This window comes from Columba livia, chromosome 2, assembly GCF_036013475.1.
Source record: "Columba livia isolate bColLiv1 breed racing homer chromosome 2, bColLiv1.pat.W.v2, whole genome shotgun sequence".
In the NCBI taxonomy this organism is placed as follows: Eukaryota; Metazoa; Chordata; class Aves; order Columbiformes; family Columbidae; genus Columba; species Columba livia.
The window spans coordinates 52,706,699-52,733,369 of record NC_088603.1 but is presented as its reverse complement, the minus strand read 5'-3'; the positions used below and the strand labels follow the sequence as shown (position 1 = coordinate 52,733,369).

At 40.3% G+C, this 26,671-nt stretch overlaps 1 protein-coding gene across 36 annotated transcripts in view; it reads right to left on the bottom strand.

Annotated features, from left to right (window-relative positions):
* Positions 1-26,397, bottom strand: part of CLASP2 (cytoplasmic linker associated protein 2) — a 152,230-nt gene extending 125,833 nt beyond the window's left edge. For 20 of the 36 annotated variants that reach the window (XM_065051930.1, XM_065051935.1, XM_065051940.1 and 17 more), the window contains exons 1-2: positions 25,977-26,396; positions 13,110-13,188 (exon numbers count right to left, since the gene is read on the bottom strand). In XM_065051930.1, coding sequence (XP_064908002.1) covers positions 13,110-13,188; positions 25,977-26,171 — 274 coding nt within the window. In that variant the 5' untranslated portion in view covers positions 26,172-26,396. Of the gene's footprint in view, positions 1-13,109; positions 13,189-25,976 lie in introns of all 36 variants that reach the window. The other 16 variants (XM_065051921.1, XM_065051926.1, XM_065051923.1 and 13 more) reach the window with 2 other exon arrangements.
* Between the last annotated feature and the right edge of the window lie 274 nt (positions 26,398-26,671).

Here is a 26,671-nt window from a genome sequence, read left to right as displayed (position 1 = left end):
CCTCATAATACTTTACAGTTGCTGCCTAACCTCTCTCAGCTACTGATTGCTATAAAATTTATTTACCTATCCTACTCACACAAAAAATAACTGTATTGCCCTACCTTTTGAAAGGGAGATCTTAAAGAATTTCAACAGTACTTAATGATTTTACAGTAATAACTAAACAACAGCTTTGTCAGCAAAAGTAACTCAGGAGGTCTCCTCAGTCCTCTGTTCCCACATTAAAAACAGCAGCCATGTATGTACCATGATTATTACTGCAAAATACACTTCTGAAGTTTAAATTTCCCTTCCTGCTGTATCCAAACACTTTTTAACTGTCCTAATCTGAATATTTAATTCTACTGGCTCTGGATATTCCACTGATATCCTTGGCTACCATTAAAGAGTTTTTGCGTTTTTCATCTATCTTCCCTTCCTCCTCTGAATAAATTTTTACAGCTACTTTAATTTTACAGGTTGAAGGGCTTTTTTTTTTTTTAATTGGGTTGGGTTTTTGTTATTGTTTTGCTGGTGTGGGGTGTTGGGTTTTTGTTTTGGTTTGAGGTTTTTTTGATGGGTGTTTTTGTTTTGTTTGGGTTTTTTTGTTTGTTTATTGTGGGGTTTTGTTTGCTTGTGGTTTTGTTGTGGCTTGTTTTTGTTTCAGTTTGGTGTTTTTTTTTCCCATTTTGTAAACACAGAAGAAACATCCAAGAGAGAGTCCAGTGCAGGGCAACAAAGATAATTAAGGAAGTGGAGCATCCCCCTTAAGAGGAAAGGCTGAGGGAGCTGGGTCTCTTTAGCTTGGAGAAGACTGAGGGGTGACATTATTAATGTTTACAAATATATAAAGGGTGAGTGTCACGAGGATGGAGCCAGGCTCTTCTCAGTGACAACCAATGGCAGGACAAGGGGCAATGGGTTCAAACTGGAACACAAGAGGTTGCACTTAAATTTGAGAAGAAACTTCTTCATGGTGAGGGTGACAGAACACTGGAACAGGCTGCCCAGGGAGGTTGTGGAGTCTCCTTCTCTGCAGACATTCAAAACCCACCTGGACGCCTTCCTGTGTAACCTCATCTGGGTGTTCCTGCTCCGGCAGGGGGATTGGACTGGATGATTTTTCGAGGTCCATTCCAATCCCCAACATTCTGTGATTCTGTTATCCAGAACTCAAGAAGTGATTTTTGGGAGTGCACAGCCAACCCCTCCTGTAAATTTCCCATCACTCATATACTTACTGATTACATTTTTCTTGCCAACAGTACTTTTCATTACTATTTTTGGCACTTCTAAACTGGTCGTTCACCTCTACCACACACATTCCTGGTGAGGTCTGCTACATGAAACTGACTCTTGAGCAGCTGAAGGCGACTCCAGCTTCACAGCAAGGGACACAAGCAGAGCCCCTGAGAAGCTGCTCCTGCAGAGGGGAACACAGCGAGCGCCGGTCCTGTGGAAACACAGCTCCTTTGTGACTAATGAGCACACCAAGTCACTTGACGGAGCTGCAGATACCAGGGCTCCGCTGAAATAACTACAGCAAGCACAGAGAACAGCTACTAGGAGCCGCTGAACAGGGATGAGGTCACCAAGTTAAACTGAGCTATGACACAGCCTGCAGATTTCAGTGTGCGTAGCTACTGAACATGCCAGCCTTTGTCACTCCTGGTGCTCCCACACAGGGACAAACTGCTGCAGGATCTATTAAAGGGCCCAAGTGTCTGCAGGCTCTTGACTTTTTTTTCCCCCCTAAACCTCAAGTTTCTGTAAAACCCCATATAAGGCATGATATATTCCATTTGGATGAGACAAATGGAATTGGGCTGTTGAACGCTGGCAACCACAGCTGGTTTTCAGTGTGGTAGTTTATCTTCTCTGTCACAATAAGCTCCAATAGGAAATGATCTTAAGTCAGTTGCCTATTGATAAAATTTCAGTGTATTTAACCATATGGGGATCTTCACCAAACAAATTTCAGTTTGAATTCTTAACGCCTTCATCACTTTTTCTACAAATGTTAGATGCATGTAGGGAGAGCTACAGTGAAAAATAGCTGAATTGTATAAGCTGTCCTTTCTATGCATAAGTGGGAAACATCTCCCCACCTAAAAATTCTGATAACATTTGAGATACTCAGGTCCATCCCAGCATCCTGTTTCACTGACCACCCTTCTCCTTTCCCTACTTCAAGCCTCCGGGCCTCTCCTTGCTCCTCTCTAATCCTGCCCAGCCAAAATCACAGAGCAGAAGAAACTCTGACTTCTCATAAGAAACCTCACCTAAGACTAAGGCAGTAATTACAGCTGAGCGTCAGAGATCATGGTGCAACACCGGCTTTTGCTCTGCATCAGGGTAAGCCAGTGCTAACACTGCCTACTCACTGCCCCAACCACTGTTTCCCCCTCACAGCCCGTACCACCCCTTGTACCACTATTTCTCTGTTTACACGGTGAACTAAGGACATACTCAGACATTCCAGATGATACACGCATGTCAATAAAAAGCACAAGCTAAGAGTTATGTTGGAACTGAGACACAGGAACAGTCTGGGGAGGTTTTGGCGCCTTAGGAAGTATCTACTGGGTGTTAACTTGGCCAGCTTAGGCCAAGTCATATTTGCAATACAAGGTCACCCTTTATCAAAAATCAAGTCACTGCTTTAGAAGATTAAAGCACTACTACATTCCAAAGAATGAATGACCAGAAAATAAATCACTAAGAACAATGTGTTTTTTTTGGTCCCCCAACTTCATTTGAAATACAACCAAGCAATCATTTTGGCTGATACGTTTCCTTTAAGTTTTATATGTTTTCTCAGCAGCATTATCAAATTGGTGTCCTTTATGCTGCAGTGTAAATATATGCATTGGGTTATTTCTGGCACCAGTCTGCAAGCTAAACAATCTCAAAAAGATGTTGGAATTAAAAGGAAGGTGAAGAAGGAGAAGCAGGACCATGCATGAAGGCAGTATTCAAAGTGGTAGCCTCCTCACAGGCTATGCATTGAAATATATAATTTGTCATATTCAGTATGGATTCACACATTTCTACTGTTTTATATTAACCTTGCCCATCTTACTTCTTCTGTTGCCTGGTTTCTTTAATTATTTCAAAGGAATTTTGGAAAACCTATTAACATATGACAACTTCCTTCCTTTTATTTATTTCTGCTGATATGCTGAGAAACATTACACCAAATTCAAAAGAAACTGATTCCCTTTGCGCTTGCTGGTTATCTTTTGCAGAGCCACGAAGCACTGCATCTCACTCAATTTGCCTTTTCACTGCATTTTAACATATTGTCAAAGTTTTCTATCAGCCACTCTGAGTTTTTCCTGTAAGATTTATACATTGTTTTACCATGATTTTACAGGTTTTGATTGCTGAAGTAAACTTAGAAGTGTTACTAAAAATATTCTACAGCACGCATTAATTCTACCAGATCTACCTCAAACTGATCTGCTATTTACATCTGAGCTGCTATTTTTACCCGTGCCATTTCTAATTACAGAACAGTTACCTTTCTATTATATCCCTAACAGAGCTTATTATCCTGTTGGTTTCTTTTCCATTGTTTGTCTTCCTTCTCTTGGCTCCATAAACTCAAATAGATTTTCATTTATACAAATTCACATAATGATTTTATCACTAGTTGGACAGTAGATGCAAGACTTAAGGCCAAAACCAGCCTGCAGAGTCAAAGTACAGTCTTGAGAGATTAAATGTTTATTTCCTCTACCGGAACTGAAGATGATAAACAAGTAAATCCCAGAAAGTCAGTGCCTGGAAAGGCACTCAATGTATTTTTAAAAATCCTGAGCAGCTTAACTGTATGACTCCCTGCAGCAAAGAATGCCATAGGTAGCACAATCTCTTTTTGTTAAACTTTAACAAGAGTTCATTGTGTTATGACACAAATATGGAGCTATTCACTTTGCATTATCGCTCACAGCTCCCTCTCTATTCCCTCTCTCTCAACTACGTATAACTGCTCTTTTTCAGTGCTCATTTTATGTGTACCCTCTTATGCCCACCCATTTCTAGGAACCAATTTTACATAGTCCCTGTCTGTTCTACCCCAAAGACTTACAAAAAAGCATTAAGCAAATAAGAGTCTTTACCAAGCAAATAACATCACTGTCAGCAAAAATTCTGTTACTAAGAAATGCAACGTCTTGCCTTATGCATCAAAGGAAAAGGCTTAGAGAACAGAAATAGACTGAACCTAGGCAGCAATATCTTCCCAGTTTTCTCAGAAACCTCGCCAGGCCAGGCAACAGCATTAAACAGCTGCCATTAGAGAGGAGGGAGGGAAAGAGCTGCCTCTGCAATTAGAGCAGTCTCTGTTCTCTTGTGTGAGTTGCATGGGAAAGACAGGAGTCTCACAAGGGCTCCCACAGGGCCAGCAACAGGGCTGGTCTGACAGACCCACATGGCCAAGGGCTACTTCTAAGCAAAGAACGATGAGCAGGATCTCAGAAAGGCCCTCACTGCTCCCCTCCTCATACCCCTCTCTCTTCTAGTCAAGACAAAGTCCAGTCCATGGTAAGTTTTATCAAAAGCCATCTCAGATGTTAATGTGCTTCTTTGGGGGCTGCCCAGGAGCCAACTAAGAAAAGCATTAACGGGATTAATGAGATACAGCAGCAGTGGAGGGAAAAAACTAACACCTCTTTTTATATCCATGAATCTACCAGGGTGTCAGTCTCAGGAACATGAGAAAAGAACCTTCAAGTCCAAAGAGTTTCGAGAGCTGTATTAGACAAGCAAGAAAACTAGAAGGTAGAAAACAAATGTTCATGTTGTCTTCTGAATTTTTTTAGCTCTAGACTAGGTTTCTCCAGAACTAGTATTAATCAGAACCACAGCGAAACCAAGGAAGGCAAGGATTTCTCCACTCTTACCTAAAGGCACTGCATTTCTAGGTGTCACATAGTGAAGTGTCCACAGACAAGAGGCAGATGGTAATCTGAATCACCACCTATCACTCAAGCATAGATCGCTTCAGGTAAAATTCATTCCCACTACCAATAAATTTCAGTGCTAGCCAGGCAGGTCATAAAGCGCTTTAAAAGGCTGCGCAGATTTTTTTTTTTTTTACTAAAGCTTTAGGGAATCTGTCACCAAGATTAAAACAGTCGCGGCTTAGACCAGCTAAGACAACTAGATATGAGCATTAACTATACAGGGAACCAAAGAAAATTTAAGAACTTTCTAAGATGTTGCAGGAAGTTCATCATTCTTGTTAAATTTTAAAACGTAGAAGGAATTCAAAACATTTATTCTGGAGGAAAAAAAATGCAAATGATGGACTGTCCTCTAAAAGCCTTTTCTAAAAACAAAACAAAACAAACAACTTATTCAGCATTTTATTAAGAAAATCCTACAACACATACCAAACAGCTTTTCCTAAGGTCAACAAGCAGTAAATTGAAAAGGCAGTATCAGACAGAATACCTGACCTGCATTTAGATGCAACAAGGTATCTTTTAACAAGACTTCTCTCACATAAACAGAAAAGCTTGCTTTACATTATCTCAGCAATTTAATTATTTGATTTACTTTCAAAGTTTTCTCTAATATCTGAGGTTGGCCATACTTTAAGCAATGACATGAGCCAGAAAATCTTGAAGGTCCCTTCCAACCTAAATTATTCCAGGTTTTATGTTCAGGTGTTCTGCAAGCATTTGTAATCTGGAATCTTACAGTAGATCGCGCCATTAGTCTCAACATTTAAATGAAATTAATTAAAAAAAAAATAATCAATAAGCCCCTAAAACCTGAAAATCAAATATTTTTTCTACATGCTGTATATCCATGATAGCTCATACTAAAACAGTTCTTGGTTTTCATGTTGTTGAGGAAAGCATTTCTCCATGCATCATTAAAACCACTTATTGAGCAGTCACATACATCTTGATTAAATTGTGTATTCTTTCATCCAAAAACTTCAATCATTAAGCAGGAAAAAAAGCAAAAACTACCAACTTGGGAGTCACTTAGAATCACAGAATTGTTTAGGCTGGAAAAGACCCTTAAGATCATCAAGTCCAACCGTTAACCTAGCCCTGCCAAGTCCACCACTAAACCATGACGCTAAGCACCGTGTCTACATATACTTTAAAGTCCTTCAGGGATGACTCCACCACTTCCCTGGGCAGCCTGTTCCAATGCCTCACAACCCTTTCCGTGAAGAAACTTTTCCCAATATCCAATCTAAACCTCCCCTGGAGAAACTTGAGGCCCTTTCTTCTTGTCTTGTTACTTGTGAAAAGAGACCAACACCCTCCATGCTACAACCTCCTTTCAGGTAGTTGTAGACAGCCATAAGGTCTCCCCTCAGCCTCCTTTTCTTCAGGCTAAACAGCCCCAGTTTCCCCAGCTGCTTCTCATCAGACTTGTGCTCCAGGCCCATCACCAGCTTTGTCACCCTCCTCTGCACTCTCTCCAGCACCTCAATGTCTTTCTTGTCATGAGGGGCCCAAAACTGAACACAGTATTCAAAGTGGGGCTTGAACGGTGCTGAGTACAGTGGCACAACCACTTCCCTATTCCTGCTAGCCACACTATTCCTGATATAAGCCAGGATGCTGTTGGCCTTTTTGGCCACCTGGGCACACTGCTGGCTCATGTTCAGCTGGCTGTTGACCAGCAACCCCAGGACATTTTCCACCAGGCAGCTTTCCAGCCGCCTGAGCCTGTAGGGCTGCCTGGGGTTGTCGTGACCCACGTGCAGGACCCAGCATTTGGCCTTGTTAAACCTCATACAATTGGCCTCAGCCTAACAATGCAGCCGGTCCAGATCCCTCTGTGTGGCCATTCTACTCTCCAGCAGATCAACACTCTCACCCAATTTGGTGTCATCTGCAAACTTACTGAGGGTGCACTCAATCCCCTCATCCAGATCATTGATAAAGAGATTAAACAGAACTGGCCCCAATACTGAGCCCTCAGGAACACCACCTCCTGACCATCTGCCAACTGGATTTGGCTCTGTTCACCACAACTCTTTGGACCCGGCCTTCAGCCAGTTTTTTTCCCAGCAGAGTTTGCCCGTCCAAGCCATGAGCTGCCAGCTTCTCCACTAAAATGCTGTGAGAGCACTTTTCATTCAGGTTTTAGATATAAACTCTTCATTACATCTGGATGTCGAAAATTGCTTAGAAGTAGGAAAAAAAACCACCTTTTTTTTTTTTTTTAATTCCCTGAAACTTCTACAAAGTGTCCATAGTAATGCATTTGAGAAGAACCTACTATTCTATGCAAACTGCCATTTTTGGTATTTATTTTGCATCTTTGTTACATCCAGTTAGGTCACTGTTTGATGTGAACACATTCAACAAGGTTTATTTCAGTAAGTTATTGCAGGTACTTGCATTCTCACCGAAGATCAGGATTGCACCATGAATAGACAAGGTTTATGTAAAACATCTACCTACTCTGTTTTCCGCCTTCTAAAAAACCACAATGAATCCTAATTTCTCAGTTAAATTTCACTTTTATAGCTGTGTTTTTGTGATAAAATACCTGGAACTTTAAATATATTTTTGTCTCAATAGAGTGTTACATTTTGGTGATCCTGAGAAGTTTTTATTTCTGATTCAGAACTCAGTAAGTGATGAAAGTATAATAGTGCATTACCTAACTGTAACACAGCAAAACATTTATTTTTCCACTGTTTAATTTCCTTCTCAGTTACGATGAGGACAGATTTCTTGTAAATGCAGAGAAAAGTAACTAATATGACTGAATATTCACTTTCATAAGCATCACAGGCTTTTTGCTAGGAAGTAAAAAACATGGATGCTTTATTATTATTTCCATCTTTACAACCTACATATATGCTGTAAATTAGATTTGGGCAAAATCAATACAATTGTTGTAGGACAGATGCTTTCCAGTATTCTGAAGAGCATGTTAGTGATCTCCGTATTGAAGTGTAATACCTGATAAGAGACTTAATTCAGTTTCCTAGGCAACAGTCTAATGTTGCAGTAACTTCCAAGGTGTTATCCTTTTACGACTAACCACATTGCACACTCTCTGCAGCTGGCATCGGTGTTCTGGGAACCTGGACACACACATTTAGAACCTCTTTCTTAGTACTTCCAGTGAAGATACTTGAAAATACTTCGCAAGCTATGTGGCTATATTCTGGAAAATATAAAGCAGATCAAGGAGCATTTGAGTGCTACGTCTTGGAGTATTTAAAACTATCGCTTGTTCTGTGATTAAAAGAGATTACATAAGAGTACATAATTACTTTGTCAAAATCTCTTTTCCCAGGTGATGGGATTAATTATTAAAATATTAGATATCAGAAATAAAAGAATATTAGAATTATGCGCAAATGTGGCTGGATGATAGATATTATGGGAAAAGCGTCTACTCCTAGTTTCATTTTCTAAAAGGAATGAATGTTCTTTTGCACTCTTGTTATTAAAGGAATTTAAAAAGTATAATAAAGGTATATGGAATCTGTTTCAGCTTTAATGTGTTTTTATATCATGTTATTTTTCTGCATCTATTGAACTGTCCATTAGTCTATAACTATATTGCTATTCACTTTCAGATACAACTTTACAAGATGTTGCAAAATATATTTTAGTTATCTGTCAATTAAAGGAAAGACACACAACACTTTAAAAAGATGAAACACAGATACAATTTATATAAACTACATATATGGGTAAGTCTGAATATATAAAACACATTTGACACAAAAACCCCCACATATAAATGTGTGTATATATGTAATAGCTGTTCCAAACCCTTCTTTCTGTAAAAAGAAATCAGTGGGCAAAAATAATTTTGGAAGACAGTTGTAGTGCTGTATACTAAGATGTGAAACCAATTTGAAGTGTTTAAATTCTTTCCCAAGTGACTTCTAGAAGTGATGGAAGAACCTTTAAATTAGACTCTTCAGAATAATTTAAATGCTCTTTCAAATTTATTGGTATAATGAAGCATGTAAGTATGTTGCCTGATTTATTTTAAAGCAGTTGCAAGGACTTGCAGCGTGCATTGATTTTTTTTGAGTGAATTTGGATTAAAAGCATTTGGTACAAGAATCTGAAAATATTTGTTTGGATAAGACCACGTTCTGCTGGAGAAACTGGCAGCTCATGGACTGGACAGGGTGTACTCTTTGCTGGGGCAAAAAAAAAAAATGGCTGGATGGCCAGGCCCAAATAGTTGTGGTGAACGGAGCCAACCCCAGTCGGCAGCTGGTCACGAGTGGTGTTCCCCAAGGCTCAGGTCTTTTCCAACCTAAATGATTCTCTGATTTTGCTTTCTTCTGGCATCTGTAAAGAACTCAGGATAGCTAGAGTTAGCACACACAGAGTTAGCTAGAAGAGACAATACAGCTTCAATGAAAAGAAGTGGTATCTCACAAACTTGTAAGAGCTCTCTGCAGAACACCTGTGCAGAAGGTAATTCAGCTAAAAGAGTGAAGCTGGATTTTCACACAGTTCTCAATAAAGGGTCTTAGAGGAAAGAAGGTACCATAATTACAAGGGCATGGAGCAAGAGTGTCCTGGTTTTGCTAAAAACAAGTATCTCTTTCAGTGAATTTGCCTGTCAGCTAAAGCCTTCATATTAACTGCATTTTCCTGGAGAACCAGACACATGTTTTGGTAAACCTAGCAATGGAATGCAAACTTATTGATAAGCACGGATGGACATCTCGCGAGAGGGGCGACGAGAAGAAAGAGACCAAGAAACTGACCAACTGTGTATAACATTCCATTCACATGAATACTTCATATAAAAGTGGGAGATCACGAGGATCTCGTTTGCTTTTCCCTTCCTTTTGCCCTTTTCCCTTCTGCTTATGGCCGACATTAGGAGAGGACCTTGCTATTTGTCCCTGCGAACTGAGGCCTAGTGACAGACTGAATCCAGCTCCGATTGGCTGCAGAGTGCAATCCAGGACTTTGGGTGCCGGCTCTGCAGTTGCTGAGACTTTCAAGATTGTTTTTGTATATTTTGTATTATTTTCTCTATTCTTATTAGTAGCATTAGTAAAACATCTTTAATTTTTTCCAACTCTCTTCACTCTGTGCTTCTTTTCCTCCCAATCGCCTCTCCTTAGTGGAAAGAGGGGAGAGGGAGGGGGAAGTGGGGTGGGGGGGGGAGAGGGGGTTAACAATACATCTGCCAGGGTTTTATTGTCACCCCACAATCTTAACCCTCGACAAAGAGACACCACCCTGAACAGTGAACCCTAAACGTATCATCGCTGCATAGGAAACAGGTTGTTACAGTAGACAGTCTCATTAATATATTAGGTCAATTTTCAAGAAACAGTGATGTAACAAGGAAATAGATTATCAATAATTATGAAAGTAATAGATGACATAATAAAACCAAACAGAATTATGGCACTATAAACATATGCTGCATCTCTGCTGTTATGGTTTCCTCAATACAAAAGCACTACAACAGGAAGGCACTGAGAGGGGAAACAAGAACAATAACAACTGTAGAACTATGTGTATACAAGAAAGAATTGGACTTATCCAGGGGGGCGGGGGGAAGGGATAGCAGAGGAGAGGCACAGCAGAGATCCGTAAAATAGAGACAGGCAGTCAAGATGGTAAGAAATGATGGCTCACCTCTCTAATACAGGGTCTAGTGAGCACAGTTATCAGGCAGCCAGTCCAGAAGAAGAGTTTTGACTAAATAAGCATTACTACAGAACACTGTAGAAGCCAAAAGTCTACGTGAGTTCAAAAACCAACCAGATAAAGCTTTAAGAAAACAGGGGAGACACTGAAGATACCATCTGCCTTAGCTGGCCCTAAGCTGCAAGACTGCTGACAGCTAGGGCATCATACTGAAGGTGTTACCAACGCATTTGTTCTGTCCTCACTTTCTTCTCAGGCATCTGCAAACGGATCCCTGTCAGACACGAGTCTTTGATCTGACTGACTGGACTCATTCTCAGATTACATTAGAAGCCAAATCTGCAGAGTCAACAGAACATGATTTGGGAAACTGCTGGTTCTTTAAGTCTGGTTGAAGGAAGCAGTTTTCTTGCTCACCAGCATGCTTTTAATTACTCTCATAAACCCCAGACTATCCACACTCCCAGACACTTACAGTCAAGTTTTTGTCTTATTGCTTCACTGACAAAAACTGAAAATGGTCCCAATCTTGTTACAAGATTTGGAAAGGCAGCCACCAACTGAAGAGAATTCATACTATAAATCACTCTTTAAAAAAGTAGTCTAAAATAAATATTTGTTTTCTGCCTTTACTGAGACTAACATTTCAGTGTCTGTTAAGCTTATATAAAAGCTGATCATGGCACAACAGTGACTTGCATATTCAACATAATGCACTCTACCAGTCTTGTTTCTGGTGATGCTCACTTTCAGTTGAAGGCACTACTACTCAGCTTTTCTAAAAAGTACTTCTGGAATACACAGCTTCAGATGTGTATTGATGCTACACATGTTCGATAGTCATTCCGTGCCAATAATGGCTCTTTTTTTTTTAATATAAATGCTACTGAGTACTGGAATGTAAATCTTTCATTTGCTCAGAATCTCAAACTACTCAAATCCTGTGACAAAAAAAAAATATTTTCAAACTATTCTCAAATAGTTCACACTTAGGGAAAAAAAAAAAAACACAGAAGAAATGAAAAAGCTTTCCAACCTTTAATGAAGTTGCTGTAATTTTTATTTCTGCACACCACTAAAATATAAACCAAAACCAGAGTAACACTCTGAAGTTTACCATAGCTAGAAATGGAGACTATTCAGAAATCAATACTCTGCATAGCACAATACGTCTCTGGTTCCCTTACACTGCTGCAATACAAAACCACCCAGCCAAAGAAAAAACCTCTGCAACAAAATAGATTTAAATTCTGTCGCACACTGTTGCGGTAGTTTTACAGCATCCCAAAATATGTTCTCAGTAATTTTAGTTAGCAACTTATAAACTATTATTTGTATTCCTGAACTTTAAAATTTGCTGATTTATTAACTCTTAAATACAAAAGTAGACACATGAAGAGGAAGCTTAACATTTTGACGATTTGAGATAGCTAGGCATGTGGGAACAAGGCGCAAGATAATTCACACAAATTTTGGAAAAGGACATTAAGCTAGGAACTTCAGTTAAAAATAGCCAGCGATGTAACACCGGCATTAAGGCCCTAGTATCACTATCTGCTTTCAAGGACATGAGGAAAATGAGTTGAGCAGTGCTGTTTGCTAGTACTTCCCAAAACAGCTGTTTCACACTCAGGCACATTTAGATCCATTAATTTGAAATTCATTTGAGTAAACATTTAGCAAAAGGATAACAGTTGGTACTTTTTTTTAACCCCATAAAAAGTTTAGACTAAAAGCTACAGTCCAGTTATGAAACAGGAGGTGGACCACACCGCACTCTGAAACCACGGGTTTCAGCAGACATAAGGCTCTAATTAAAGTGATCTACAAATAAAACCTTTAATCTTTAACACAAGTTCAAGATACGATTTATATTCCCATGTCATTTTTAGATTACTGTATTGGGGAGCAGTAAGCAAGTACCTAGCATGAGAGTGATAAGTGACTACATATCATGAAACTAATTACTGGAAAGTTTTTCCTCAAATCTTGAAAAAAATCCCAGCCACCATCTAGAAATCAGTGACTACATGACAAAAGAATATTTACAAGTTAATATAAAACTATTTAAATTCCAACAACAGCAATAAGATGCCTACCGATATACTGCAGGGTGTTTCAAAAAGATGGACCCAATTCCAAAGCAGGGTATTTCACTACAGCAACATTACAATTACACAAAAATTTACAACTGGCTGGGAGAGGCATCTAGCAGTAACCATTTGAAACTCTATGCCCCTCCCTTTCAAGCGGCAAGAGTTTCATTCATGGGCAGTTCGTGGGTGCAGAGATACAGTGATTTCAAATTGCGTCCATCTTGCTGAAACACCCTGTATACTGCTTTGAAATTGAGTCCATCTTTTTGAAACATCCTGTATATTTAGCTCGAAAAGCTTTCAATGTGTTACACTTCAGATGTTAGGGGACAGGAAAAAACCCCAAGTGTCTGTTACTTTTTTGGTCTTAAGAAAAAGAGAGTTATATTTAACTTACCAGTTCCTATATACGGTTTAAAGCGTCCTGATAGTCTGTCGACAAAGGCACCTAAAACATCTAATCCCAGTAATGACACCTGTTGAAACAAAAGCATTACATATTCAAAACAGATCCCTAAATAATTCTTTTGAATATATTTTAAAGAAATTAGACATATATATATATGCAAGCATGCTGAAAGACTGTATCTTAGCCTTAAAATAAAGTTCAAATTAGAGAGCTAACAATTCTTTGAAAGTTTTCATTAAGATAAAATTATCAGAATATGTTTGAAATTGATCAAGTATATTTACATATGCCAGAGCAGTTAAGATTTCTCAGTACTTGTCTTAAACAAGAAACGAAATAAGTATTAGAAATCCAATGCTTTAATATTTTCAACTAAAAGCGACTAAAATCCAAATTAAGAATTATAAGAACTAAGAAAAAAGAGCTTCTTGCAGCTCCTATTTACAATGTGTCTTTGGACTGCAGCTCTGCCCCTCATTTTCTTTAAAAGATGACTCTAGAGGTCTACCTCAGTATCACCTAAAAATCAAAATTCCTTTGAAACAGCTACCAGTGAGGCTTTAGGCCTTACCTCTCCTACAGCTTTCTAAGTTGCCAAAAGAAAAACAACAGAATGCCTTAACAGCAATACATTAAAAAAAAGGGGGGGGGGGAAAAAGAGGAGGGGGAAGAGTAAGAGAGCAGGGGGTAGGTTGCAGTTGCCAGACTGACACCACCAGGCAAACACGGTTTGAACAGTTTCCCAGATTCTCAGAGCTTCCTTCAATCTGGCTACTTAGCTCAGCCACTAAGGTCATTACATCTTTTTCCAAACTCCCAGAAGAAAACAACAAAGAGAAGCTAATAGTGCCTTCTCTAGCAGTCCAGGCCACACCTGCTTGTTAAGTACTCCCTTCATTTGCTCTTGTTCAAGAAAAAAACAACACTAAAAATACTACTGGGATTATGAGAAAGTTTCCACCTACAAACAGAAACTAGATGAGAGAACAGTATCTGCTAATATAGGAACAAAAAATATGGTCAGAAATGATCAGTTAAACTAAATTATTTTAACAAGTCAGGACACTTTTTTTATAAACTCTAAACTATCCTGCGTGCTATTACAAGACTTTATCCTTCATTTCCTACAATAGTTCATTATGAGCACGAGAACCTGCATTTTCACACCTTGTAGTTAACTCAGTTTGCTGCCCATGAAGGCACAAATGCCGAAGGAAGGGTCTCCTGAAGCCTGGGCATTCACAAGGGTTTTTTTCTCCTCTTTGTTTTCCAATAAGACACACACTACAAGCTTTTTCCCCACAAAGACATGAGCAGAATTATTCCCCTCCATTAGCTTTTTATTTTCATAAAACTTGGAACTACATTTTCTCGGACAGCTCTGTTTAAGATCCTTATCTGTCACAATTGTCCACACTAGACAACAGGCCAAAAAGAATTTGACTGGATACAAATGTCAATACACACGGCCCACGTACACAGGATCACGTGCACCTTGTTTCCATGGGAAACTAGACAAATCAGGTCCCCATAAAATCTAGGATCTGAAGCAACCACATAATAAGCCGATTTTAATAAATTCAGTATTAGCACAACAGATCTCCTTTTAAACAGTATGTACAAAACTTTGTTCCAAGGTGGTACAACTTACTTGGAAATTTACACAATTTTATTACATATTAAAACAGAGAATAGCAAATATAAGTGGATGGCATAACTGGCTCAAATTAATATTTGCCAACAAGTGATTGCATCTACAGTTCAGGATGAGATAACAGAATACTGTAATTGATAACTAACTTAGACAAAAAAATAAGTCAGCCTTTATGGTAACATCAAGGCTTCCCTAAAGCTCTTTCCTTTATCAATCTTTTCCAGATTGTCAAACTATATGAGACTCAAGACAAAAATATCAATCTAAAAAGTGATACTTGAAAGAAATAAGAAATTCATTCTGGGCATACATTGTTTTTCTAAGCGTCTCTTTCCTGACTAGAAACCCAACCTTAGACTTGTATTCCAGTGACAACTGTTGAGATGCCTTTCCTGTTAAAGTATTTTGGGGTCTATAAATGCACAAACAGCAGCCTTGCCTTCTGTAAAGGTACTTACAGAGAGTCTCTTCTCCACACAGTTGATTCTCTTTCTAAATTCTCTCTTGAAAACTTGTACCATTCCCAATAATAGCAGTTCAGAGATTTTAAAAAGTAAAGCATGTCGCTGTTGAATTTTTCACTACACATCTACTATTTTCTAATCCCAAAGAAGAATTCTGAGTAAGGTGTATTTCTTGATTAATTCCTCCAGTGCTTAGCCCCCAGGGTTTGGAGGTGGTTTGTGGAATTATTTTTGCCTATTATTTTTAGTTGGTTCGTTTTGTTTTGGGAAGGGGATTGCTTGTTTTTGACAACTCACTTGTGTTAAAACAGTGGCCATATGGAAGATTTGAACCTCCATATGCCTAAAGGTCAGAGGCCTGATAACTGCTAGAAAAACAGCTGTTCATCCTACCATGACCATTATTGCCAACGAAAAATCTCACCATCTGCATTTCCTTTCCATATTACCATTTTATTTTGACCGAGAGCATCCACTGAGATAATGCCTGCATATTCCTTATTTTGGTATCCCTCCCTGTGAATGGGTAAAGCTTAATCACCTCTTATGACGCAAGTCACAATTTTCTTGATTAACCATTCAACCAGTTGCCAATATGACACTGGCTCTTTGCAACTGTCTATCAAAGATTTGCTTAATGAATGCAATAGGGGTTCTACTTCAATAATTAGTGTACATAAAACACTTCAGTAAATACTATCAATTTATGTATCTCAGAGTAGTTTTGTCTTGTGATGTCCTTACTGTACGAAAATATATCGTTCAGACTGCAGATGAAATAAACGTTCAGACTGGGATGAAATAAAGCTTTCAAAAGATACCTTTATAAGTCAGAGTAAGGTATGACACCCACCCTGGCTTTAAGAAATGCAGAAAAGTAACAAACACTGCTGTGAAATTCTCATATCATTAACAGCTACTGAAAAAGAATCTTTACAGATGAGATTTAAGTGAACAGGTTACTACGTTCTTAAAGGAGCAATCCTCTAACTACAACATGATGGTTATTCTTTAGCTCATACAAAGTCCTCTATGGTTGGCAACTTTGAAAAGACAACAAGTATGAAACATCACAACATCTGCGGAGTGAGAAAGTCCGATGTGACTTCAGGCTGGAAGTAACAGGAAATTGCTCCAGCTACAAAATCGGCTCTCAGTCCACATTTCAAAGCAAGTCAGCTGAAGCATACCACTACAGGGTATTCCAAATAAACTACCTCTTTTTGTTTTTGTAAATCAGTCTTAACGTTTCTCAGCTTTGATACACAATGTTCTGAGTTTGAGTGTCTCCTGGTAGGTATCATCCACGCAGTGTTCAAACAACCGTTTGGAAGGAGTCCTTAACAATTCATATGGGGTCATATAAGCAGCATTCAAAACAAAACAAAACCAAACAACAAACAAACAAAACTAAAACACCACACACACCACCCCGCAAGTCAAGGCAGAACTGATCTGCAAGAAAAAGGCTCCAAGCTCTCAGACATGGCGTGGGATCATGTACCAACACAGTCCTTCCACTACCAACAGAAAAACCTCTCGCCATCATGGCTGTTTCCCCCTCAGCTTCAACGAGGGATGTGTTCTTTCTGGGACTAAAAGGGTTGGATCTGTTCCTTGCTCTGCATTCATTGAGCCTTTTGCCTGCAGCCTAGAAAGAGCCTTTGTATGCCGATACTAATTCATCAGCTCACTATTGTTTTGACGCATTTAAACACTGCTTTTGAGGTTCACAGTGGAGAAGAAATTTAGGCTTATTTGAACTGGATTTGGTTAGTCCTTGAGATACTCTTTGACAAGCCAATGTTCAAGGCCATCCTTGACTTCCTAGATCACAAAAAAATTGCCAACCCAACTGAGAAGTATTTTATCCGTTCTGGAAAGGACCAGACTCTTTAGTGAAATCAAGAGGTTCCAACCAAAATGCGATTACAAAGTGAGCCAGTGATTAGGAAATGAGCCTATTTCTTGCTCTGCAGCTTGCTCCTTTTCCACCTCTCCTTCTACGTACTCTTTTCAGCATTGCCACTGCTTTTCTATGGGCAACTTCCAGGCACAGAAGTCTTTGCTAGGAAAAGAAATACTGCTTTTCAAACCACACATGGTTAACCATGCATGCGTATTACTACTCTCACTGTGACTCTGCAATTTCTGATCCCTGTGGGGGACATGCAGGGATAGGACACTGCCAGGAAACCATCTCTAGTTACGTAAGTTGCTAAACAACCTTAAAATGAACGGCCTTGGATTTGGTCATAAGATCTCTGAACTGTATACGGAAATATGGATCCTGCAGATCACAATCTGCAAACTAGCTATGAGAATTTAATGAGGGAATTCTGGAGGTCACTATTTGGAACTCCAAAAGAATGGAGTTAAGGCACTGGACTTCCTGTCACCATGGGGACAGCTGTGGTATCACGAACAATCAACTGACAAACACAAAACGGCATGCCAAACAACTACACCCTGCAACAACAAGCATTGTTCCAGCACTGCAATGCTGGAATAAGACATATGCAAGAACATAATCAGATTTTTTTTTTTGTTTAAGTATTGTCAGCCAAACCTAAAGGTGTACTTTCTTGATTCTGAAATAATCTCAAGCACCTTGCAAGTAGCTAAACATGAAACCAAAACATGTATATGTACAAGCAGTCTCTTCTGCTTCACTTCTTGAAGTTTCTTTTTCCTAGTTCTCCTTACTCACCTCCCTGAATACACTTCTCTCCTGTTTCACCAGGATACTCAATCATTTTTTGCTCCCTTTACTGCTTCCCATTCCAATTCTCTCCATATCACCCACTTCACTGAGGTCTACCCATATTCCACTCCTGCCCTTAACCCAAAAGCTTGCAGGTACCAAAAACTGCGCCTGGATCCATGGGCAGAAGGAAGCTTCCATTTTTCCTGGGTCATTTATTCAATCCAGGTGGTTACCATAGAATAGTTTGGGTTGGAAGGGACCTTCAAAGGTCATCTAGTCCAAGCCCCCTGCAACAAGCAGGGACATCTTCAACTAGATCAGGTTGCTCAGAGCCCCATCCAGCCTGGCCTGGAATGTCTCCAGGGATGAGGCATCTACCACCTCTCTGGGCAACTGGGCCAGTGTTTTAACACCCTTGTAAAATATTTCTTCCTTTTGTCTAGCCTGAATCTCCTCTCTACTAGTTTAAAACAATTACCCCTTGTCCTGTGATAACATGCCCTGCTAAAAAGTCTGTCCCCATCTTTCTTACAAGCCCCCTTTAAGTACTGAAAGGCCGCAATAAGGTCTCCCTGGAGCCTCCTCTTCTCCAGGCTGAACCACCCCAACTCTCTCAGCCTGTCCTCACAGCAGAGCTGTTCCAGCCCTTTGACCACCTTGGTGGCCTCCTCTGGCCCCTCTCCAACAGGTCCATGTCGTTCCTTTTTGGTTCTTCATTCCCAGCCTGGTCATCTTCAGACTCCGTTCTCCCTTGTACAAGAAAACGCAATGCCGCAGTCCTCCCAGTCAGCATGGGTTGGGCAGCTGCCTCTGCTGACAGCAGCCAAAACTGCAGCCCCGGCTGCTGAAGCTACCACACATGTTGTCTGTACATTAGATACTTTAGCTGACAAGAAAGCTTTATTTCCATTCTCTTGCTTCTTTCATCTCCAAGAGTACAAACGATACACTTGCAAAGATGCATACAATTGTTTTTTTTATGTCAATCGCATCACTTCACGTTGCAAGGAGAGAGGTTGCTGGTAATCTAACAGTCTTCAAGCTCAACAATTTGAGTCGTGAGCTCTTGAGCAAATGCAAAGCCTCCTCTATCTAAAAACACGAGTTTACTGACTTCAACATTTTGCAACCATAACTTGAACTAGGAGCTAAGATTCTCCTGAGAGTATCCAATCTTTGTTGCTGTTACAACTATACATCAGCTGCAACCCTCACTGTCTCAAAAGAGGCATAGACTACCAAACTTCTTACAATAATCTTCCTTTCATTACCGTTCTGTGATGACCAACCACAAATAATTTCAGCATCGCAGTGCAAATAACCACACCACCACACGATTACTGATTGAATCACCCATTTTTATCCAGAGACTGAGGAGTGTGGTTCAGCACTGAGAAGGCTTGGTTTCCTCAGAGGTCCTTCTCAACAGACACAGATCTGGGAGGTCCTTGTTATTCTGACCTCTACTGTACAACAGCCAAAACAAGCAAGCATGGTGCTGACATAAAAATTTTAAAGCTTATATAAAAAAATATAAATCTCTTTTACTGCCCTTTCCCCATGATGGAAACAGTAACATTCCTTTCCCCCTCATTAATTAAGAAACATTGATCCAAATTTGAAGAACACATTAGTATAACACTCAAAATGGTTACTGCAAAAATGTTTACAACCTTCCACTATTTCAAAATCTCTCAAACTGACTTGAGTTCAGACTCCAAATTGTTCTGTATTCTGTGGACAATTTTTTAGTCACCCCTTCTCTAAAATGTGCCATGTACTACCTCCAGCTTGATCCATTACAGGAATATCTACAGTTTGCTCGCATGTATATTAAACATTCCTCTTGACCACTGTCATAAATTTTTCATAGACATTGTTCCAAGGACAGTGAGCATAAAACAAAAGTATATGATACAGCACCACCTGACATTTAAAGCCATTTTCTTTTTTAAATTGCCTGGCTTAAACTCTTTGTGCTGCAGTAGAAAAAGTTTGAAGACAATGCCTCTTTAAAAGCAGGGCTCAGTGGGAAGACAATGGGATGTATGGTATTTCTCTTTAGAATAAATAATTAAAAAAAAAAAAGGAAAGAGCTTTCCGCTTTTTCCGCTTCCTCCCCCATCCCCCCCAAAGAAAAATGCATTTGAAAGCCTTTCTAACCACTTTGATGGAGCAAAACAAAGAAACACTTTATTTTAGGACTTAGTTCTTCCAAAAGAATATCATTCTTTTCATGCCCAAGGTCTCCTATTTTATTTCCCACTTCCTCTTATTCAGTTGTATTAAACATACAGTGATTCCCATTCTCTGCTACTTACTCCTACCTCTGGCACCAGCTCTTCTACTGTGAGGAGACAAGTATTCATGCAGCTGAACAGTAACCTGCTTTAGGAAACCAGCCCAACAAATGAACAAGAAAAAAGCACCTTCTCGGCCAGATCTCCTCCCTGAGCCTGTTCACTGTGCAGCCTCCCAAGCCCTGGCCTCAGAGCGATGACGGCGCTATGCATCACCACAGTTCAGCAGCCAGGGAATTAAACTGCTTAAACCCAAAACACCACTAAAAACAAACGCTGAACTGCGGGTGGCCGGCGTGCGTTGGCTGCTGTGAATTCTCTTCCGAAAGATGCATCCCTCTGCTTGCAACCTGCACAGAGCTCGACCAGGGTCTCCACTCACACCCAGATCAATCGAGCTGCAAGCTAAAAAGGAGAGAGCCCAGTTCTCCCTCTTGACTTCCAGGCATATTCGCTCTGGTGCATTTGTATCTCCCGTAGCAGCAGCCAAATCAGCTGGAAAATGAATTCAACATCAACAGAAAGTTAATTGCCCCAAGAACGAGAGTGAGAATGCCTGGCCACAGGAGCAGAAGAGCTGCTGTTTCAACAGGGACTACAGTTAGGTTGGATTACACAAAGCTGCAGAACATTTGAGAACCATCAATTTCACCTCTGGAGGACATGCCCAAGAGTTTGCAACTATATGTTCCACATTCCTAATTAAAGGCTGGACAGAATTAGTTTTAACAAAACTTAAAATAATTAAAACTTCTTCCAAGTTTCCCTTGCCTTCTGGAGATCTGCTTGATTATTTGGCTAACATGCAATAGTTTATTTAACATTATATGAACAGAACATAAATAATACATGAAAAAACAATAATTATTACTCAAGAAAAAGAAGCAAATCATTGAGCTTGAAAACTAAAACTGAATTCAGACATGAACAGGTCAAACCACGTTCTCCTTGCACAGAAATAAAGGCAGTAGCTCCCACATAGCCAAGGTGAAACGACTTGAAGGAAGAAGTAATGAAATTTGGCAAAGAGCTCAAAGTCTAACATTTCTCCTCCACCCAAGACATTTAAATTACCACTATTTGATAAAGACTACGGAAATACCAGGATCTACCCAGTAACTGAAAACTAAAGGTGGAAGTGTGTCCTCTTCTATTCCATTCTTCTGCCTTGCAGGTTACAGGCCTACAGCTCACTACAGCATTTGCCTTTTGTGTAGTATATGTCAGCTTGTGTTCAGCTTCAGACCCAGATAACCCACATATTTTCCTCCTGGGGACTGCTACTCAATCACATGCCCCACATGCTGCATACCTGTGCCTTCAATTATTCTCACTGAAATGTAGGACTTCGCATTTCTTACTTTTCTTTTTTTTTTCAGATCTCTGTATTTTACTGACATAATTTTCAATTCTCTTTTCTACCTCACATACTTACGTACAGCCAACGCAGTTATAACTGCTGCTATCTCTTTGTGAGGACTTCGGATAAAAATCCTAACCACTTAACTATTTGCAAAATTGCAGTTTAAATCCTCCTCTCTGAAAACTGAATGCTCCTCCTGCTGGCCTTTTGTTGAACTAAAGACAAATCAAAATAAATACTTGCCAAAACAAGGAACTACAAAAATGCAACATCATCATCAGTGGTATTTTAGTATCTTACAGGATTTGATGTTGAAACAAACAAACCCAAGGAAAATCTAACTCTTCAGGAAGCATAGAATAAAAGATAACTCCAAGGATTTGCCTAAAATAAACAGATTATCTGTGCTATCAGAAACAGATAGTGTGAAATCCTACTTTTTCTGTGCATGGCAAATAACCTGCTGCTCTGACATAAACCCAGTAATTGTTAATGATTTTCTTACTGCAGCTGAGGAATAAAACAAGGTAAAATGTGGACTACAAAGGTAAGAAGTCCAAATATGACTCAGAGTCACAAGCATTACTGATCACTCTTCTCACATAAAATTACCTTAAGAAACTACCAGAATTTTAGTCACAGGTTTTTATTACTTTTGATCAGGTGAGATTCACATCAAGAACCAAAAGGTGGCTTTAATGCTCAAAAAGTAAATTTTAAGAGGGTAACTCTTCAATTCTCGTGGGCTTTAAAAACCCACCACAACGTACTAGCAGTAGATTTGCAAATCTCTACTAGAAAAGTAGTATTTCTCCATGCCACATCTCTTTAGCAAAAGTTCAAATCAGATTTCCAGATGATTGCTTGAGTCAGACACAGAACAGTTTGAGCCATCAGACTGTATGAAGTTACATCATCTTGTAATTATTTCAAGTGACTATCAAGTACAAGAGAGACACAAGAGCTGTGTTAATTAAAGCTCATGTATACATAGATGAACATCCAGGTTAACCTAGTAAAGCCAGCAAATATCCATCAGTAGTGATACTCCCAGAATGGGGAATTAATTTACTGATTGAAGTTCACCCAGGAGTCTGAACTCAAATATTAGCACTGGTCCAATTTTCTGAGATTGACAAATAATTCAGAGTTCGAGAAGAATAAATAGCAGAAAAATACCATCACCCAGCTCTTAACTACTTTGCATCCAACTTGTTAAAAACATTCCAGAGTTCACTGCCCTTGTTGTTTTTTTTTCTCTCCACTATTCCTCACAGTCTTGGGAAAACAGTGATTTTGCAAGAAAAACAAAACAAACACCAACACCAAAGCTCTACATTGTAGGGAGAGAGAGGTCAGTCCCAATCAATATGAAGTAAGCCAGATCACAGCACCAGGACACCAAGCAAACAATTTTCAGCTCAGTGAGCAACTCTTTCATTCTAATGAGATCCAAATTAAAAGCTTAAATTATGCATATCTGTGTAGTCCCTGATGTTGCAAGTTTTCAGCAGTCTTTGGAAGCTAATTTATCACTGACTGCATAGACACTGTAACTCAAGTCCCCATCATAGACCATTAAGGTCAGCCTCTGAAGATGACTCATTTCTCTCTCTCTAGGTCACTCCCTGTGTTCTGCAACCAGCTTTCACTACAACTCCATACACCAATCGCAAATGAGCCAACACATTTTTAATCCCGCTTCTCTGATTTATCAGTAACTCAAACTGGCAATTGTTTTCCACTTGAATGAGCCAGATGAACTCAGAAGTTTTCCTATCTGCTTTCTTAGCTTGGAATTGCCAGGCAGTTTATTAAATCATTATAAATAGGTGCAAGCTTCAGGAAAAAAAAATAAAAAAAAAAAAAGCACTATTTAGATGGACAAAATCTTTGAGACAATTCAACCTTGTTGATAACAAGTCCATACTTGTTTACAGAACACCTATTTTCTTTTTCCCTGCTTGTTATCAAGTCTGCCAAATCAACCCTCCTATTCCATCCAGATCCTTTCCCTTCTGGTTATGCAAGGCAGAAACTTTCTAGGGTGGCACTTCATATAAAGTTTTTTCATGCACAGCATGAAGTTGAATCTACAGCTCCCAATTGCCACCCATTATCACTGCTCAAACAGCCACATCAACAGGTAGGGATTAATTACTCTGAGACTTTGAAGACCTGCAAGACCTTCAGCAAAATATAAGAAGAGAGGTTAAATGGAATTGTCCAAGTGCTCTACATATCCATTCCTCAGCAGAGGAAAGGGTAACCAACAAATTATTAAAAATACAGTAATCCAAAATAAATATTACTTCAATATTTTTCTTGAAAATACATGTAAAGCCGTGATACTCACTTCTTATGATATCAGTCAGGCCCTGAGTTTAATAACAAGCTCAGATCTATCATTTAAACATATAACATCTATGCTTGTAAAGGATAAGAAATCAGATGAAACCAGAGTTTTCCATAATGTTTCTATTTTCTTTCTGAAACAGCAGATGCTGACAGTCACCACCACAGCAAGGAACACTGGAACTGATCCAACACATTCGAGATCTTGTGCTGTCGCAGTCAATATAACGTATATATTAATAATATGCTTTGAACTGGAATTCTGTATGTATAAAGAGCCACCAGTAAGTGGACACAAAGATCTTTCTAAGAGTTTTAAAAATAGTTCGCATAATATTAAAAAAAGTTAATATTATGCGAACTATTTTTAAAACTCTTAGAATTTGTAATACTCTTAACCTTATCTTGTATGACTGAGGCTCGTGATCTGGAGTGCTGCATAGTCCTCATTTCTCCTACAGTTTAAACAGCCAAGGAGTTCTGTCACCTCACATCATCAGCAAGCAGAATGCATTGTGTTACACGAAATACACCTTGAAAAACAAATTTCAAGTATTTATCCCCAATTCTGTAAATTTAAAAGCATGGAAAGAAACTTTTGCATTACCCTGTTAAGATAAGTATCTAGTCCTCTTTACACAAAACGGTATTTTTAAACACCTGTCTAGGTTTCACAGTAATCAATTACCCCCAACAACTGCTCTCAGGTGAGAAATTAAAAAGCAAATAAATCATACTTGTCCAGCACAACATCATTTCCTCAAGTTAACCTGACCTTTAACGCCAAATACACTGCCAAAAAAATTAAATCATACGTGCAAATAGATTTAAGCCCTATTAGTTTCAGACCTCAAACTCAGAGAAGTGCGGTATGCAAACACTGGCAAGTACGCAGCACTGTAAAGTCAACAGAGGAGAAAATAAAAAAATAAGTATTCATGAACAGACACGGCACTTACAAGTTACTCCCAGGCCTGCGTCCTGAGCCTAAGCAAATAGGAAAAAATTACAATAACCTCACAACGCTACGTCCAAAGGCCCAAAGGGCAAGTCAATCATCTCGCAGGGCAGGAGAGGGAGGTGAAGGGACCAGAGCAGAGGGACCCGCGGAGCGACATCGCCACCCGGCGACGGCAGCGCCCGCCCGCACACACCGAACGGGGCGGGGGGAAATCGCCAATGCGAACACGGTTATTGCCCTCGGTAGTAAAATTGCGCTGCCAACCGCGTTACCGGCTGAGCACCGCCAGAAAAAATTACAAATCCTACAACAGGCGTGCGCCGGAGTGATCAGTTTTCTCGTAGCTCAGCCTAAAAACGCAGCAAAAAAAACCCCCACACAACCAAACCAACCAAAACGTGAGTCATCATTGGGCTGCTGTAAAGATACTATATAACTTCCCACGTACAAGAAAGTCACCTAAAGACGATATGAACAACTTTAAACTCACAACAGGGATACCAGGAAGCAAACAGTTCATTAAATCGTATAAAAAGCACACCGCGCAACACAAACGCGGGCAAACAGCACTCTTTACGGCCTACAGAAAATAATGGCAATCCCAGGAAACGTTACACCCAAGTGTAGAGACGATGGAATGGGAGTGGTAGCGAAAAAAAAAAAAGGGAAAAAAAATCACTACCTATCTTGTCTCAGAATAAGAAACATAACTGCAAAAAAAAAAAAAATCTGCAAAAAAAAAACCCAACATTTTAACCAGCGATTTAAAAAAATAATAAAAATATCAACAACAAACCAAAAACCCCACCAAAACAGAAAACACCCCAAACATTACTGCTTCTTTTAGGACAGAGAAATCGAAACAAAAAAATGTTAATGAACGCCTCCCAAAATTTCTGAATTCCCCTTTGTGGGGGAGGGATAAAAACTGGTATAGATGTAGTTTTATTTCTGCCCGTATCTGATTAAAGAGTAATCTGGACGTCTGGACCTCCCTATCATGATGAATCATGGTCTTCCCGTACCAAGCCCCGCCGACCAGCCTCCTCACCTTAAAATTACTAGAGTTGACCCATCCTGTCAATTCGTCGATCACTTTGTCAAGGCGCTGCTGGTCCTGCTCCAGATCGGAGGACCTCGCCGGGTCGCCCAGGTACTCCAGCAGCTCCTGGCCGACCTGCATCCTGCGGCCCACGTCCTTCTGCTGTACCTGCTCGCAGAAATAATCCATCCCGGCAGCCTCCATCTTCGGCCACTGCGCAAAAGTTTGGGTTTTTTTTTCAGGGCGACGAAGAACCAAGCGGCTTCAGGGTCGGAAACGCGGGCAGGGCAGGGCGGGCGGCGGCAGGAGGGAAACGCCCGGCGAGGCGGCGATCCCCGGCAGGGCCGCGGCGCTCATGGAGCCTCTCCTCGCCCTCTCCGCCCCGGCTCCGCGCTCGGCGCCTCCATGCGCGCACCCGCCGCCAGGGGCACGGGCGGCTTCCTCCGGCCTCCTCCCCGAGCCTGCCCGCAAGGTGAAGCCCGGAGTCGGACAGGAAGACTGGGGCGCACGCAAGGCTGTGCGGCTGCCCGGAGGGTGGAGGGGTCGGCGGGAGCCGCCTCCTCGGGCTCGGGGTTTTCCAGGCGCCTTCGCGTCGTCGGCGGGGGATCCCAGGAGGGCTCCTCGCCACTGCCCCTCCTCTCCCACCGCCGGGGGACGGGAAATTAAGAGCGAGAACAGGCGCTGAAGCTCGTCCTGCGGGGCGG